Below are 15,323 nucleotides of genomic sequence, written 5' to 3'. Positions count from 1 at the left end.
CAGAAACAACACTGCTCATAAATACTGTTCATAAAGACTATTATTGTCACTAATATGGAACGGTGCTCTTTTAATGTTAACAGATGCTTCTAATGTTTTTATGCTACTAAATCATTAGTGACATTAATGTTTTAGCGTACTAAATACTTTACTTCCGCGTTTGTGGTAGGAAATATCCCACTTCTGAGGTCTCTTGAACGCAGCCTTTGCCTTCCTGGATAATTAGTTTACAAGCAATGATTTATAAAGTTAAATAAAATGCAATTCACAATGCTATATTATGTTACATAATTATGCAACTCATATTAACGAATCGACAAGAATTGTTAGCGTTCCTTAAAGATTTGTTGATTTTTCAGCGCCACCTGCAGGATGTTAACGTTGAATTTCATTTTATGGGGTTTTCTTTTCTTGGTACCAAGCAGCAAAACAGTCTGTTGCACTGACTATTTGTATATATTGAAACTGTATTTGTGATTTCCACATGTCTATATACCTACAATGTAACTGTATTTGTACGGAATTTTGTTTTATTTTCACATATTTTTGAAATGCTGTAAAAAGGTTATGTTAAATTACAGAAATAAACTGCAGATTGGGTTGAGTATACTAATGAAAAACGTGTAATATAACTTTACAAAAAATACACTTTTTTAGGCCTAATGATTTTCATAGGATTGTTGTTACAGTGTACTGTAAAAATGCCCTTTACAATTGTAATGATCGGATACTTATTGATCTTTCTTTTTTGCTACAGTAATTTCTGAGGTAATTTAACTAGGTATAATCTGTGAATGAAATGTGTTTTTTTAGACACCCTGGGCTCATGTTATGAAACATAAGTTACTTCAGACACCCACTAGATGGAGCCTTTAAATAACCATGCAATCAATTAAAAGAAGTCCGGCATGTGGTGCTAGAAATAAATAAACTTGAAGTGTAAAAGAAAGACAACAGATGCTTCTGTGGAACACTTTATTCAATTCAACACTTTATCTAATCTTGTGTGAGATGACTTTTAAATGATCTACGCTGAATTTCCTGTAGATAATAGAAGTATCTGTTCATCATTACATTAATAAGATGTATTATGTAACAGGCTATTTCCAGGCAGAAGTGGTATGTTGTAAAGTGTAGCTTTCTGAGATTTTATTCTTCTTTCTTACAGTAGCCCTTGAACTGCTGTACTGCTTTTATAGCTCTAGCTCTATGTTTAAACAATCAGTTGTTACTACATAAATACTGTACTGTATATGGTGTACAATTAAGGTGGATTCAATCAACATGTGAATATGATAAATATTAGTGTATACTAGATGTCATATTTTCTCTAAAAGGATTAGAATTTGCTCTAGAAAATGCTCTTACTAGTTTTCTAGAACAAATAACACAGCACCAAAGAGTGTAAAATTAAAAGTTTTATTGGCCATTCAGGAACAAAAATTCAGAATCATACTATGTTCATTATATTATTTTAGTATTATGTGAATTAATATCTATAAAACAAACATACAATGTTTAAGCCATCACAGTTGAAACTGTAAAAATAGCACTTTCTAGGAAAACTGCGTTTACACATTACAAATATACTGTATAGGTTTGACTCTCATATTTTACAAAACCCCTGAAAAAAGAGAGTCCTAAATATAATGTAAATGTAAATAAGGCATCAGGCAAATAAAAACCTTCTACGTTCTAAAGTCAAGCTACATTTTGAACCTCCGTGTTCAGAAAGTCCTGAGCACACTGGGTGAATTTGTGCATCTTCCATTTGTTCTGAAGGTCTTAAACAGACTTAAACACCTGTGATACAAACATATTTATGGTCAATGGCAGATTTGCACTAAAAACAACGTCATGTTTTTCCATTTCAAAAAACTCTAAAGCAAAACTGTCTTCTGTTTTACGAAAAGGATTATGGCCTGTTCTCTTGCAACATTCATTACAGGAATTCCTTTTCTTCACATCCTGTTCCTGTTTACACTTCTTGTCATGAAAGTGTGAAGCACATTCTATGGTCAGCTCAGAATGTGTGGTTAAAGGTGGACCAGCAAAAAAAATTGTGATACTGATCTTGTTGGTTAACCAAGACAAAGAAGCCTGCTATGAACACAAGCTCACAATGTGTAATGTGTGAAAAATAAAGTGCTGCCTTTTCAAACCCTTTGGCAGGGTATTTAGACTTTCAATATGTCTACATTTGCGAGCTTTGATGGGAATGGGCGAATAAAATGAATGTGAAGAAATGCTCACAAGGAAAACAAGGAATCTTGTTTTGTTGGAATAAAAAATGTGTGGAACGTCTTGTCTTCTTGTAGGAGTATCAGTTAGTACGATAACAGAGCCAGACTCCACCTATCTCATTGGATGGTATGTTATTCGCCTGTTTAATCCTGATAAAAGCTAAATTCATTCATTTGATGGGAGTTTCCACAAACTATTGACCACTTCAGCATTTCTACATACTGCGATTCCTGTTAAATCCTGATAAAAGCTAAATCTATTCATTTCAAGGGAGTGTCCACAAACTATTGACCACACAGTAAAATTGCCAGTGTTAAAAAGGTCAAATTAACACCCACAGTGTACACTGTATATAATCCACACTCTCAAAGCGTGTATTTCTGTAACGCCCAGCCAGCAGAGGGAGCTGTCACCAGAGTACTGACCCTGTTCCACCCCTCTGCTGCCTCTGCATTCACTTCCTGTTTGGTGACTATTTAGTCTGAGACCACATGGGACCTCATTGCGAAGTATTGCCAGTATATCTGCCTTACCAAGCGTATCCCTGTATTCTCTGCCTGTTTTGTGTATGATTCTGCCTGGATATCTATTCTCTGATTACCTGGATTACCCCTTTGTTTTGGTTGCATGGTTGGACTGATATTTCTGGATTTGACTCACTGCCTGCTTAATCAATTTTGCCTTTGGATTATCCTCATGTTTGTTGTACGTCGAACAGTCATCTTGGTATTGACCCTTTGCCTGTCTACTCAACTCGTTTTATGTTACTCATCAAATAAACTACTGCACATGGATTCTAACTCTGCCTCGGCGTCATCGTTACAGAATACTTCGCCTACTATGAATCCAGCGGAAGTTTCAAGTCTACAAGCAACACTTGCATATCAAGGTGAAATGCTACAGAATTACCAGGAACAACTAATCAAGCTTCAAGCAATCAAAGAACACATGACACACTACCTCCGGTCCCTTCCACCACCTAACCCCAAAACGGTAAGCTTTGCTCTCCCGGATAAATTTGATGGTACGGCAGAACATTGTAAAGGCTTTGTACGTCAAGTTCAATTATACTTCGAGCATCAAGCAGATAATTTGAATCCGAGGAGAAAAAATGTGCTTTTTTGATTACGCTCTTAACTGGCAAAGCAATTGACTGGGCTTCCGCAGTTTGGGACTCTGATGTACAACTAAAATCATCGGTAAATTATTTAATTCAACAAATCCGTGAAGTGTTTGAATACCCAGCAGGGGGACAGGATATTTCAACACAACTCATGAACATTTCTCAAGGTAATCGTACTGCTGCTGAATATGCTTTAGAGTTCCGTACATTAGCTGCTCAGAGTGGTTGGAATGATATTGCACTAAAAGCCATGTTTCAACGAAACCTATCCATTGATCTGCAAGCAGAGCTAGCCTGTAAAGGAGAAGAGTTATCCTTCACAAAATTCACTAACCTTGCTATTAAGATCGATAACCTCATGAGGCAAACTCCTAAACAACAACCTAGCAGGGGAATTTCACGTCAGTTACCAACTCTTACCACCTCCGAAATTAGAACGGATGAGGAACCCATGCAACTCAATGTCTCAAGACTCTCAGAGGAAGAACGAGAGAGACGTCGTAGACAACGCTTATGTTTCTATTGTGGAGAGGCAGGCCATCGTAGTCTGGGATGTCCGCACAAATCTCAAGTCAACCCCAGGGTAAATATTGAACATTTTTCATTGCTCAGCAACAAATCATTCACTGTACCTGTGTGTGTAAAGACTGATATTCTGTCTCTTGATTTAACAGCGATGATTGACACTGGTGCCGCTTTGAATTTAATTAGTAAAGACATTGTCACTAAATATAGCATTCCTATTCAACCATGCGACCCTCCAATTAAGATTAAAACCATTGATGACACCCCTATTGGGAAAGGGATAACCCATCAAACCAAAACTCTTGTTTTCAAAGTAGGACTGCTACATCAAGAGTCTATCACACTATACATTGTAGACTCACCCAAGCAGGAGATCATCCTAGGTTTTCCCTGGCTCTCTGCTCATGACCCTGACATCTCTTGGCATCATGGTGAACTCACACATTGGTCCTCTTTCTGCCTAAAGAACTGTTTTCCCACAATCCCAAAACCATGTCTATCCACGAGTATAGAAAGCCCAAGGACCAACACCACCATGAACATTCCCACCTGTTACAAAGACCTCTCTGCAGTGTTCAGTAAAACCAAAGCCACACAATTACCACCACACCGGTCCTGGGATTGTGCCATTGATCTGCTTCCCAATGCCATGCCCCCTAAAAGTAAGATTTATCCATTGTCCAGGAATGAAAGTCAAGCCATGGAAGAATATGTTGAGGAGGCATTAAACTCTGGTTTCATTCGCACATCCACATCACCCGCTGCTGCAGGATTTTTTTTGTTGAGAAAAAGGACGGAGGACTTCGACCATGTATTGATTACAGAAAACTCAACAACGTCACTGTGAAATTTCGTTACCCACTGCCCTTAGTTCCATCAGCCCTCGAACAGTTACGAGAAGCCACTATCTACACAAAACTAGAATTAAGAAGTGCATATAATCTGATAAGAATTAAGGAAGGTGATGAATGGAAAACAACTTTTATCACTACCCAAGGTCACTACGAATACCAAGTCATGCCCTACGGACTAGCCAATGCCCCAGCCATATTCCAATCATTAATCAATGAAATTTTCAAAGATCTACTCAACCAATTTGTAGTAGCCTACATTGATGATATACTCATATACTCCAAGACTGAAGCTGAAAATTTCAACCAAGTCAGAACCGTTCATTCACGTCTCCTAGAAAATCAACTTTACGTAAAGGCAGAAAAATGTGAGTTTCATGATAGTCAAACCTCGTTCCTGGGCTACCAAATAAGTCACCAAGGAGTTAAGATGAATAACGACAAAATCTGCGCTGTCACAGAATGGCCTCAACCATCAACAGTGAAAGAATTACAAAGATTCCTAGGTTTCGCAAACTTCTACAGACGGTTCATTCGCAATTACAGCACTGTGGCTTCTCCTCTCACCTCTCTACTTAAAGGGAAACCTTCGAAACTAAGATGGACTATGGAGGCCAACAATGCATTCATCACTCTCAAGGAGAGGTTCACAACTGCTCCCGTTCTGAAACATCCAGATCCGAATCTACCATTTATCATCGAAGTAGACGCTTCTGATTGTGGAGTTGGAGCAGTACTGTCCCAAAGACATCACCAACCAGGAAAATTGCATCCCTGCGCCTTCTACTCAAGAAAATTAACCATGGCAGAGCAAAATTATGATGTAGGAAACAAGGAACTACTCTCGATGAAGGTTGCTATGGAAGTATGGAGACACTGGCTAGAGGGAGCCACCCACCCATTCCAAGTCATCATAGATCACTAGAACCTAGAATACGTGAAGAATGCTAAACGTTTACATCCACGCCAAGCCAGGTGGTCATTGTTCTTCAGTCGTTTCCAATTCACCGTAACGTACAGATCAGGCAGCAAGAACAGCAAAGCAGATGCTCTGTCCAGGCAATATGATTCCATTCACAAACACCATACATCAGAACCTATCCTTCCTCCATCTGTCATTTTAGCTCCGATATCCTGGGACATTATGGAGGAGTTACAATGTGAACAGCAGAATGAACCTACCCCTGCCCAATGCCCCCCCAACAAACACTATGTGCCGCAATGTTTACGACAATGTATCATGCAGTGGACCCACACATCTCTCAGTGCCGGTCACCCTGGAATTTCCCGTACCATCAAACTAGTCCAAAATTCCTTTTGGTGGCCAGCAATGACAAAAGAGATTACAACCTACGTGAAGTCTGTGCCCAGTCTAAAACCCCTAAGGAACAACCTTCAGGCCTTCTACAACCTTTACCCATTCCTCAACGCCCATGGTCTCATCTGTCCATAGACTTTGTCACCGATCTTCCCCCATCAGAGAACTTTACTACTATTCTAGTAATCATTGATCGCTTCTCAAAGTCCTGCCGCCTTGTACCATTAAAAAGATTACCCACCGCCATGGAAACAGCTCAAGCTTTATTCCATAATGTATTCAGAGTTTATGGTCTTCCAGAAGACATCGTCAGCGATCGGGGAACTCAATTTACTTCTCAAGTCTGGAGAGCTTTTTGCAAACAGCTCGATATCAATGTGAGCCTTACTTCAGGATATCACCCTCAAGCCAATGGCCAAGTAGAACGTCTGAATCAGGAGATTGGCAGATATCTAAGAACTTATTGCAGTCGAGAGCAACATAGATGGTCAGAGCTTCTCCCGTGGGCTGAGTACGCTCAGAATTCCCTTACCCACTCTTCAACTGGCATCACCCCCTTCCAATGTGTCCTAGGATTTCAACCTCCCTTATTCCCGTGGTCTGGCGAACCCTCTTCAGTACCATCTGTGGACGATTGGATTCTTCGTAGTGAGAGGGTGTGGGACAGTGCGCACGTCCGTCTGCAGCGAGCCGTAAGGAGACAAGAACTTCAGGCCAACAAGCGGCGTCACCCACATCCTCCCTATCAACCAGGACAACGGGTCTGGCTCTCGACGAGGGACATCAAACTTCGACTACCCAGCAAGAAGCTTAGTCCAATGTATGTTGGTCCATTTAAAATTCTTGAGAGAATTAATGAGGTCACATACAAATTGGCGCTTCCTACTAACTACCGTATTTCTCCCTCCTTTCATGTCTCCCTCTTGAAACCGGTCCACCTGGATGCTGACCCCGGCCATGAAGCCCCAGAACCACCACCACCACCATTAGATATAGACGGGGCCCCCGCCTATCAGGTGAAAGAGTTGCTGGACTCGAGACGAAGAGGGGGTCAGATCCAATATTTGGTGGACTGGGAGGGTTATGGACCGGGAGGGTTATGGACCCGAGGAGAGATCATGGGTGAACACCCGCGATATTCTGGACCCTTCCCTTATCGAGGACTTTCATCGAGCCAGACCCGATTGCCCAGCACCACAACCATGAGGACGTCCACGTCGAGCTCCAGGAGTCGCTCATAGGGAGGGGGATTCTGTAACGCCCAGCCAGCAGAGGGAGCTGTCACCAGAGTACTGACCCTGTTCCACCCCTCTGCTGCCTCTGCATTCACTTCCTGTTTGGTGACTATTTAGTCTGAGACCACATGGGACCTCATTGCGAAGTATTGCCAGTATATCTGCCTTACCAAGCGTATCCCTGTATTCTCTGCCTGTTTTGTGTATGATTCTGCCTGGATATCTATTCTCTGATTACCTGGATTACCCCTTTGTTTTGGTTGCATGGTTGGACTGATATTTCTGGATTTGACTCACTGCCTGCTTAATCAAATTTGCCTTTGGATTATCCTCATGTTTGTTGTACGTCGAACAGTCATCTTGGTATTGACCCTTTGCCTGTCTACTCAACTCGTTTTATGTTACTCATCAAATAAACTACTGCACATGGATTCTAACTCTGCCTCAGCGTCATCGTTACAATTAAACACTGTGAGTGTTAATTTGACCTTTTTTATCACTGGCGATTTTACTGTGCACTTTCACCACTTCAGCATTTCCACGTGCTGTTTTTCACTAAATTTCTATTTTAGCAAAACACAACATTTACTGTACTTTTCTCACCTTTGGATTTGTGCTTGATGATGAATTCTTTGCTCTTTTTCCCGAGGATATTGGATGCAGTGCATGTATAAGCCCCCGGGCCTAAGGTTGTCGCCGTCAAAACTTGTTGATCATGAACCTCCTGAAGGTTTGAGGAGGTCCAGGTATACTTAGGAGAGGGGTTGCCCACTGCAACACAATTCAGCACTGCTTCTCCACCATCACTGATGTCCAGTATCTCCTCACCAGGGCTGGGGAAGTTAGGGGGATCTGAGTGAAAGAAAACACGGATGACCTCAAACTTTTGGGACTGTAGCTTTGGTTTATTGTTGCAGATATTCGCTCACATTGAACATTAATGCTGAGAACTTCTGATGTCTCTGTAGGAGGAGGTTGAGGTCCTTCTGCTCCCAGTTCCAGCTTTGCTTCACATCTGTACTGAGCTCCATCTTCACCTCTGGTTGGGACTATCAGTAGGGTGGAGGAGACTTGCACTGGTGTAGCAGGTGTTAACTCTGAGAAGGAGTGGTTGTAAACCTCAGTTTGTCCTCTGTACCAGTGTAAAGCAAGGTACTGGACAGGGGCAACGTTGTGCACCTCACACTGTAGCTGGTACTCTCTTCCTTCCACCACTGGACTGGTGTGATTCACTAAACTTATAGAGACGCTGTCTGGTTTCTCTGTGCGAAAACAAAAAATCCATCATCAACTTTTTACCCTTGTGTCATTCAAAACCTGTATAGGACTCTTTCCCACTGTGGAACACAAAAGAAAATATTTAGAGAAATGTCTCAGTGGTTTTGTGTCCGTACAATGGAAGTCAATGGGGGCCAGTGCTGTTTGGATACCAACATTCTTCAAAATATATTTTGTGTCCTGTAGAAGAATGAAATATTCCAAGTAATGTACTTACTGTATAGAACGAGGTTTAGTTTTTCTTCACACTGTCTAGGTGCAGTGAAGAACACGCCATAGCAGATCGGTTCCTCAATCCAGTCAGTCAAACTATCCACCCGCCACTGAATGCTCTGGTCATGTTGTGTATGCGATGAACCAATGACGGACTCCCATCCCAGTACGCGTACCGGACGAGAAGCCACACAACTCACTGACACTGGATCCCCATATTTCACAACTACTCTCAAGGGAGATATCCCTAGAGAGCAACTGTCACCAGACACTGAAGAAAACCGTCAAAATATCGTAAATATATCACTCATCAAATGTATTTTTCTATATTATACAAATGTCATATAAACACCTAGTAATAGCTCACCACACAACATATAAACATAAAAAATTAGAGTTCATTTGCAAAAACAGATGGATTTTTGTAAATCATGCTTTTATTGTGTTATCTGCTGAACTCTTCAAATGAATATAATAAATAAATATGTAATAAAGATGTCAAATTTTGATACAATTGTATCAAAGAAAAATATGCATACATTGTATTACAAAAATGTTATCTATAGTTATCCAAAATGATATTTTTAAACTAATGCATTGATCTTTAAACTCTTTTTGGTTCAGAAACCATAGTATCTACTGTAAAATGCCTATTCTTAATAACAGATATTAATCCAAATATTTGATTTAAAAAATCTGAAATTTTCTGTCAGCTAATATCTTAAACAGATATACATTGATAATTTAAACTTAAATTGTTTTTTCTCCCAGCTTAAACCAAAATGTTAGACAACAACTTAACACCGCATGCTTACTATAACATCTTACCTGTTTCGAAAATGAACAAACCAAGAAACCACAAAAGAATGTTTTTCATTTTTGTCAAAATGGTTGAAATCTGCTGTAGTCCAGGCACAGAGGCAAGAGGAATTCCAAGTCAGGTCTTGCTTGGCAACTAAAAACAGTGAACTGTGTCTGCTAACAAAAGCCTTCCCCTGTATTGAAGGGTCCGGAGGGGGGATTGAAACATTGGGCCTCATTAAAATCAGCTTTCCCTTTGCCTGCACTTTAATATTTATTTTCCTGAAAATTGATTTATTTATAAAATAGCTTGGCGATGATTTATGTTTGTTTGGTTGTTTGAGTGGACCACATTTATTGTGTAAAACCAATTCTGTGGAAAATTGATCTTGTAGAAAATGCTTGCAACTGTTTGTATACATTACCAGCGCACAGCATCCTTTAGCCGCTTTATTCTGTTAATTTCATTTTGTTTATTTAAACCATTTGCTAACATTTGTTCTTTTATCCCATTATTGTATATTTCTATTCCCATATCACGTGTGTTTTTGTGTTCTTTATTTTTAAAAATACATTTATCTTGGTCAAGAGCTACTGAGTTCCAGCGCAAGCTGTCTTGAAATGCCTCACAGCAGAGAGGTTGCTATGGTAACACTTTGTGCTCAGTCACAGATTTCTGGCAGGGGGAAATCTTACAGGTCACTGTGTTAAACACACACAAAAGAGACACATAAAGACTTCATTTAAAGATCATTACAATTAATGTTTTCCTCTAACGTTTAGTTCTTACAACAAACATGCGCAATACAGCTTGTTTTCTGAAACTGCAGTGACTTGACCGCGATGGATTTATAACTGTGCTACAATCCAGATTCTGATCTTGTTGAGGTAACGAAGATTAAAGAATAAAATTGTTACATTAAAAGCTTAAATACATTTTTGATTGATTGTTAAACAGCATACCGGATGAAAGATCCAAAAGACTCATAGACTCAATCTGACAAAGTTACCTGATCTACAGGACATGATAAGTGTCAAAATCAAACATCAGTAACACTTGGTGTGTGTGATTTGAAACTTGTTGTCATAGGTAAAAAGAGTTTGCACAAGAATATTCACTCTAACAGAAAACACACACACACACACTAAACATACTGTAAACACGCAATTCAAAATGAAAAGACAATGTTTATTCCTCTGCACAAGCATGTAAACTTAAAAAAAATCCCTCACATTTAAATGTGCAGTGCATATTCAACAATTTGTCGAAAAGTAGATTTGTCAACAAATCTATGTCATAAGTCACTATAAAATAAGATGAGCCTTGAATGTGGAGCGGCTGCCTGTGGCAAAAAAAAAACAGGATTAAAGATGCTACAAATACAAGCAATGTACAAAGTTTTCTCTAGCCCAGTTCATTACATAATTCCATTAAAGTCACAATTTTGAAAAAGATATGTGTAAACATAACAAATTTATTAGGTGACAAACATCAAAACCAAAAGTTATGATGAGTAACATATTCTTCTTTCTTTTCAGAAACTCCACCTAAGTTTTCTATCTGTAAAAACCCTTTGTAATGTAAATCAGTGTTCACAAATTAATTTTAAATTATTCATAAGTAAAAAAATCCACCCTTTTACGTGCAATGACGTGCATTGATGCAAAGCAGTTATGAAACATTAAAAGCTTTCAAACCAGGAAAACAGAAAAGTTATGCAACACATTGGCTCACAATGTTAAACAATCAGGAGATTTCAATTAGTGACTGTCAGATCTTATGCGTAAATCTTTATCATAAAACCTGCCTCGCGCCATACAGAAAACATGCATGCCAAACCCATGATTTACAAAATAATCCAAAATAGTTTTTTAAAAATGAAGATGACTAATAATTCTGGGTACAAGCTTTTGCATCTTGCTTAAATGACGATCCTTAATGCAACCAGCAGCTGAAGGACCAAAAGATAAGCTACAACTGTGGAACGGTCACCTGTGGAACAAAAACACAAACTGATGATACAGTACAAATATAAACAATGCACAATGCATGTCTACAGCAATATCATGATATCAGCTTCAAAGCTTTCATCTGATGAATGCAATGTGAAAAATGACCGATGTTCTTTTATATATATTAAAGAAACAAAAAGTCATTTGCTTCACTTACATACTGTAATTTCACATTTTTCATATTTTATCACAGATAGATGTCTTTATAACTCACCTGCAGAATTGATGATAAACACTTTGCTAGAGTCTCCTAGAAGGTTTTTGGCAGTGCACGTGTAGTTTCCTGGACTCAATGTAGAAGATGAGAGCACTGATGAGCTTCTCGTCTCTTTCAGATGTTCTGAGTGCCAGGTGTAGGTAGCAGTCGGATTTGCAGCCACTGTACAATTCAGACTGACCTCTCCATCAATTTTTTCGATGGTCTCCACTAAACTGATGTGTTGTGGTGGGTCTGAGGGCACAAATGAACATCTTAATACAAAACACCCGGTCATAGAATTAAATGACCAACTACTGTATAATTAACAAAATACCAGAAATATAAACGAGCTGTTTACAGATGTTAATCATGTGATGTAGAACCAGTCATCCCATTATGATCGTCAGGGCCCTTCTATCAATCACAATTGCAATACTTTTTTCACAACTGGAGTGAATGACATTCGTTTCTCATATACACTGGGTGTGCTTGTGCTGTTTTACTTATTAGTGCAAGCAATCCAAAGGTCAAGGGTTTGATTCCAGGGAACACACATGACGATAACAGACATGCATGCACTAAATGCACTGTACAGTCACTTTGGATAAAAGCATCTGCCAAATGCATAAATGTAGATGTAAATAATCAATCAGACTTACACACTACTGTCATCTGAATAGGTTCTGATGTCACTGCTGGAGGAGGTTGAGGTCCTTCTGCTCCCAGTTCCAGCTCTGCTTCACATCTGTACTGAACTCCATCATCACTTCTGTCTGCAATGATCTGAAGTATAGATGTTGTATTCACTGGAGTCATGATGAAGTAAATGAAGGTCTCATTATGCATCAGAGTCTCTCCTTTATACCATTTCACAATGAGATTCTGAACAGGAGCCACATTCACAACATCACACTGAAGTTTATATGTGGAGAAATAAATCATCGGTCCTGTGTGATCAGCTGTGTTGATGGACACGCTATCTGGAGTCTCTGTGAAGCAAGATTTGAACCACAAATCATGTAGATATTATATTCTGAGAATAAAAATCACATTAATGACAATGAAAATGACAAGGAAACTTACTGTAAATAGTGATTGGAAGATTTTTTTCACATTGTGGCCCGTCATAGTTGATATAGCAGATTGGCTTTATGTCCCATTGTCTGAGGCTCGACACTCTCCAGGTGATCAAATTCTGATCTCTGTTCGTGGGTACTGGTCCCTCACTGGCTTCCCACCCGATCCCTTTATGTGTGATATTAGTGCTGCAGTCCACTGAAACAGAGCCGCCGTACCTCACAACAACTCGCTGTGGGTTGAACTCAAGAGGACATTCAGCATTTGTACCTGTTAAATATGAAGAACAGTAAAGCATGGAAAACAGCAGTCAAATATCAGATTACAACCAAACACAAAAATAAACCTTGTGATATATTGTAACTGACCACTGGTCTGCAGGGCCATGCTCTATTTATAGCGCTGTACCAGTGCCATAAACATTCAAGTTACTGAGAATGTTTTTTGCTTGACATTTGGAGTAAATAAACATGTTACACTGCTCATGAAATAATGTTCAAAACAACATTTTCATGGATGCAACTAGCTGTTAAATGGCATAAAACAGAATAAATAGGAATTTGAGTCAACATACATACCCGTGAGACTCACTAAAAGACAAAAGGCTGAGATACAAAAAAGTCCAAAAAAACTTTGTAACATGTTGCATGCGTTCAGAAAACATATAACGGACGACAATTTTAAAGGAAACAGATCCCTCAACTTATCTCTTCAAGTCTGCACACTTTTATTCTACTGAGATCCGTGATCGAACAGCTTTACATAAACGAACCCCAACCAAATATGGTTTGATTTTCTTTGACTGCAATGGGCGTCTTCCACTGTAGTGTCTTCCAGTAACAGTACAGTAGCTACAGACAGAAGCAGAGGTGAAACCAAATGAGCTCAAAAGCAACTAGAAATGAAACATCATATTGCGTTAGGGCTAGGTAAAAATAAATCATAGGCTACGTGATACACAACTATCATAAAACCAAACGAGAAATATTGTGTAACATTTTAAAGCCCGTTTTTATTCACTTTTAATTTACAACAAAACGTTCAGGTTTTTAAGACAGCGATTTCCTGTGGTAACCGCAGGACAAAATTGAAAATAGAACCATATATGACTACAAACTGTATTTGCTGCACAAGATCAAAGTTGAGACCAACATTGTTTCAAAGTTAAAAAATATCGAGAGTTCCTGTCTCATTAAATCGAGAAAACATTTCATAACAATGCATTGGTTATCTAAAAATGATTATGGCTAAATATGCCGCGCAATGGCGACATCCTCTGGTCACAGGGGTGTAAAAGCCACGAAAACGATGCAATAACGTCTAATAACTGTTCTTTACAAAGTAGACATCATCAGCAATATATAACTCACCTGATGTACTTTTAAATTTTGTGTTGCCTCATATTTTCCTGCGAAACAGGAAGCCATGACTGGACAATTTCATGATTCTACTCACTTTATTGTGTTATGAAAATGTGAATATGAATGGTAGCCTATATAGTGAAATATTTTACCAATAATTTCATAATGTAACTTCCCATCACTTTCAATTGGTTTACTTCAGTGAAACATTAGATTTCGTGAAAATTTTCAAAGCAAAAGATGAAGGGCCTAATTTAGTTAGAAAATTTGAATTTATTATAGTAATAAAGTTTTTGGATTGTTTACCATTTGTATAACCGTGGTTTTACAACAAACACCACGTTAAACTATTGCTACTGAAATAAAACTGATATATTTATGTTTATGATTTTCTGTATATGCTATAGTAAATCCTTGTATACTTTTCGCAAGGCTTGTCCTCAGTGATGAATCGTGGTCAGTGTTGGGTGTAACTAGTTACTAAGTAATTAGTTACTGTAATTTAATTACTTTCCCTTAGAAAAGTAAAGTAAGGGATTACTCTTATTTTTTATGTAATTTAATTACAGTTACTTCTGATGTAATTGAACTAAATACTGTGTAATATATTCAATAGTGGAAATGACATAAAAATGATAGTCTAACTTTAAAATGTATGCTTTAATGTATCCTTATCACATTTGTATACTTTGGTCAGTTAATAAGAATAATTTATGAAGTTATTTATTAATTATTTTAATAAATTAAAAGAGCCGTTTCATGTCTATCCTTGAATAAATTCTAATCAAGGCTGATGAAGGATATAAAGTAATTAGTAATAAGTAATTAAATACTTTTTGGAGAGAGTAATTTGTACAGTAATCTAATTACACTATTGAATATGTAATTAGTAACTAGTAATTCATGACTTTTCAGAGTAACTTACCCAACACTGATCGTGGTAGTCACTAAAACATTTACTGTTATCGTCTCAGTAGCACGTTAAATTAAACACTGCACACGCGCCTATAAATGATTTACCGTGTAATTAATACCCACTTTCTCCTGCATTTAGAGATTTAAAATGAAAACAAAATGCTACTTCA

The 15,323-nt window shown here is 38.4% G+C and overlaps 1 protein-coding gene across 1 annotated transcript; it reads right to left on the bottom strand.

The window, feature by feature from the left end:
- Positions 1–1,427: 1,427 nt before the first annotated feature.
- LOC130561295 (hemicentin-1-like) lies at positions 1,428–13,711 on the bottom strand. The gene is made up of 8 exons (XM_057345517.1): positions 13,456–13,711; positions 12,884–13,147; positions 12,460–12,789; positions 11,816–12,052; positions 8,792–9,058; positions 8,226–8,558; positions 7,900–8,148; positions 1,428–1,803 (listed from the first exon to the last, which is right to left on the bottom strand). Exons 1-8 carry the CDS (start codon positions 13,517–13,519, stop codon positions 1,796–1,798), a joined length of 1,752 nt encoding a protein of 583 aa, XP_057201500.1. The 5' UTR covers positions 13,520–13,711; the 3' UTR covers positions 1,428–1,795.
- Positions 13,712–15,323: the final 1,612 nt, after the last annotated feature.

Source organism: Triplophysa rosa, linkage group LG11 (genome assembly GCF_024868665.1).
Source record: "Triplophysa rosa linkage group LG11, Trosa_1v2, whole genome shotgun sequence".
Lineage (NCBI taxonomy): Eukaryota > Metazoa > Chordata > Actinopteri > Cypriniformes > Nemacheilidae > Triplophysa > Triplophysa rosa.
The sequence above is the reverse complement of the archived record's forward strand: the minus strand, read 5'-3'. Positions and strand labels throughout refer to the sequence as shown.

What these genes read in the sequence shown, in the direction of transcription:
- LOC130561295 (XM_057345517.1), bottom strand. Translation starts at nt 13,519, where the DNA reads ATGTTACAAAGTTTTTTTGGACTTTTTTGTATCTCAGCCTTTTGTCTT. An exon ending in TATTCAGATGACAGTAGTGT is followed by an intron (nt 12,053 to 12,459) that starts GTAAGTCTGATT and finishes TTGTGCCCTCAG; the next exon opens with ACCCACCACAACACATCAGT. An exon ending in TCTCAGCATTAATGTTCAAT is followed by an intron (nt 8,149 to 8,225) that starts GTGAGCGAATAT and finishes TCTTTCACTCAG; the next exon opens with ATCCCCCTAACTTCCCCAGC.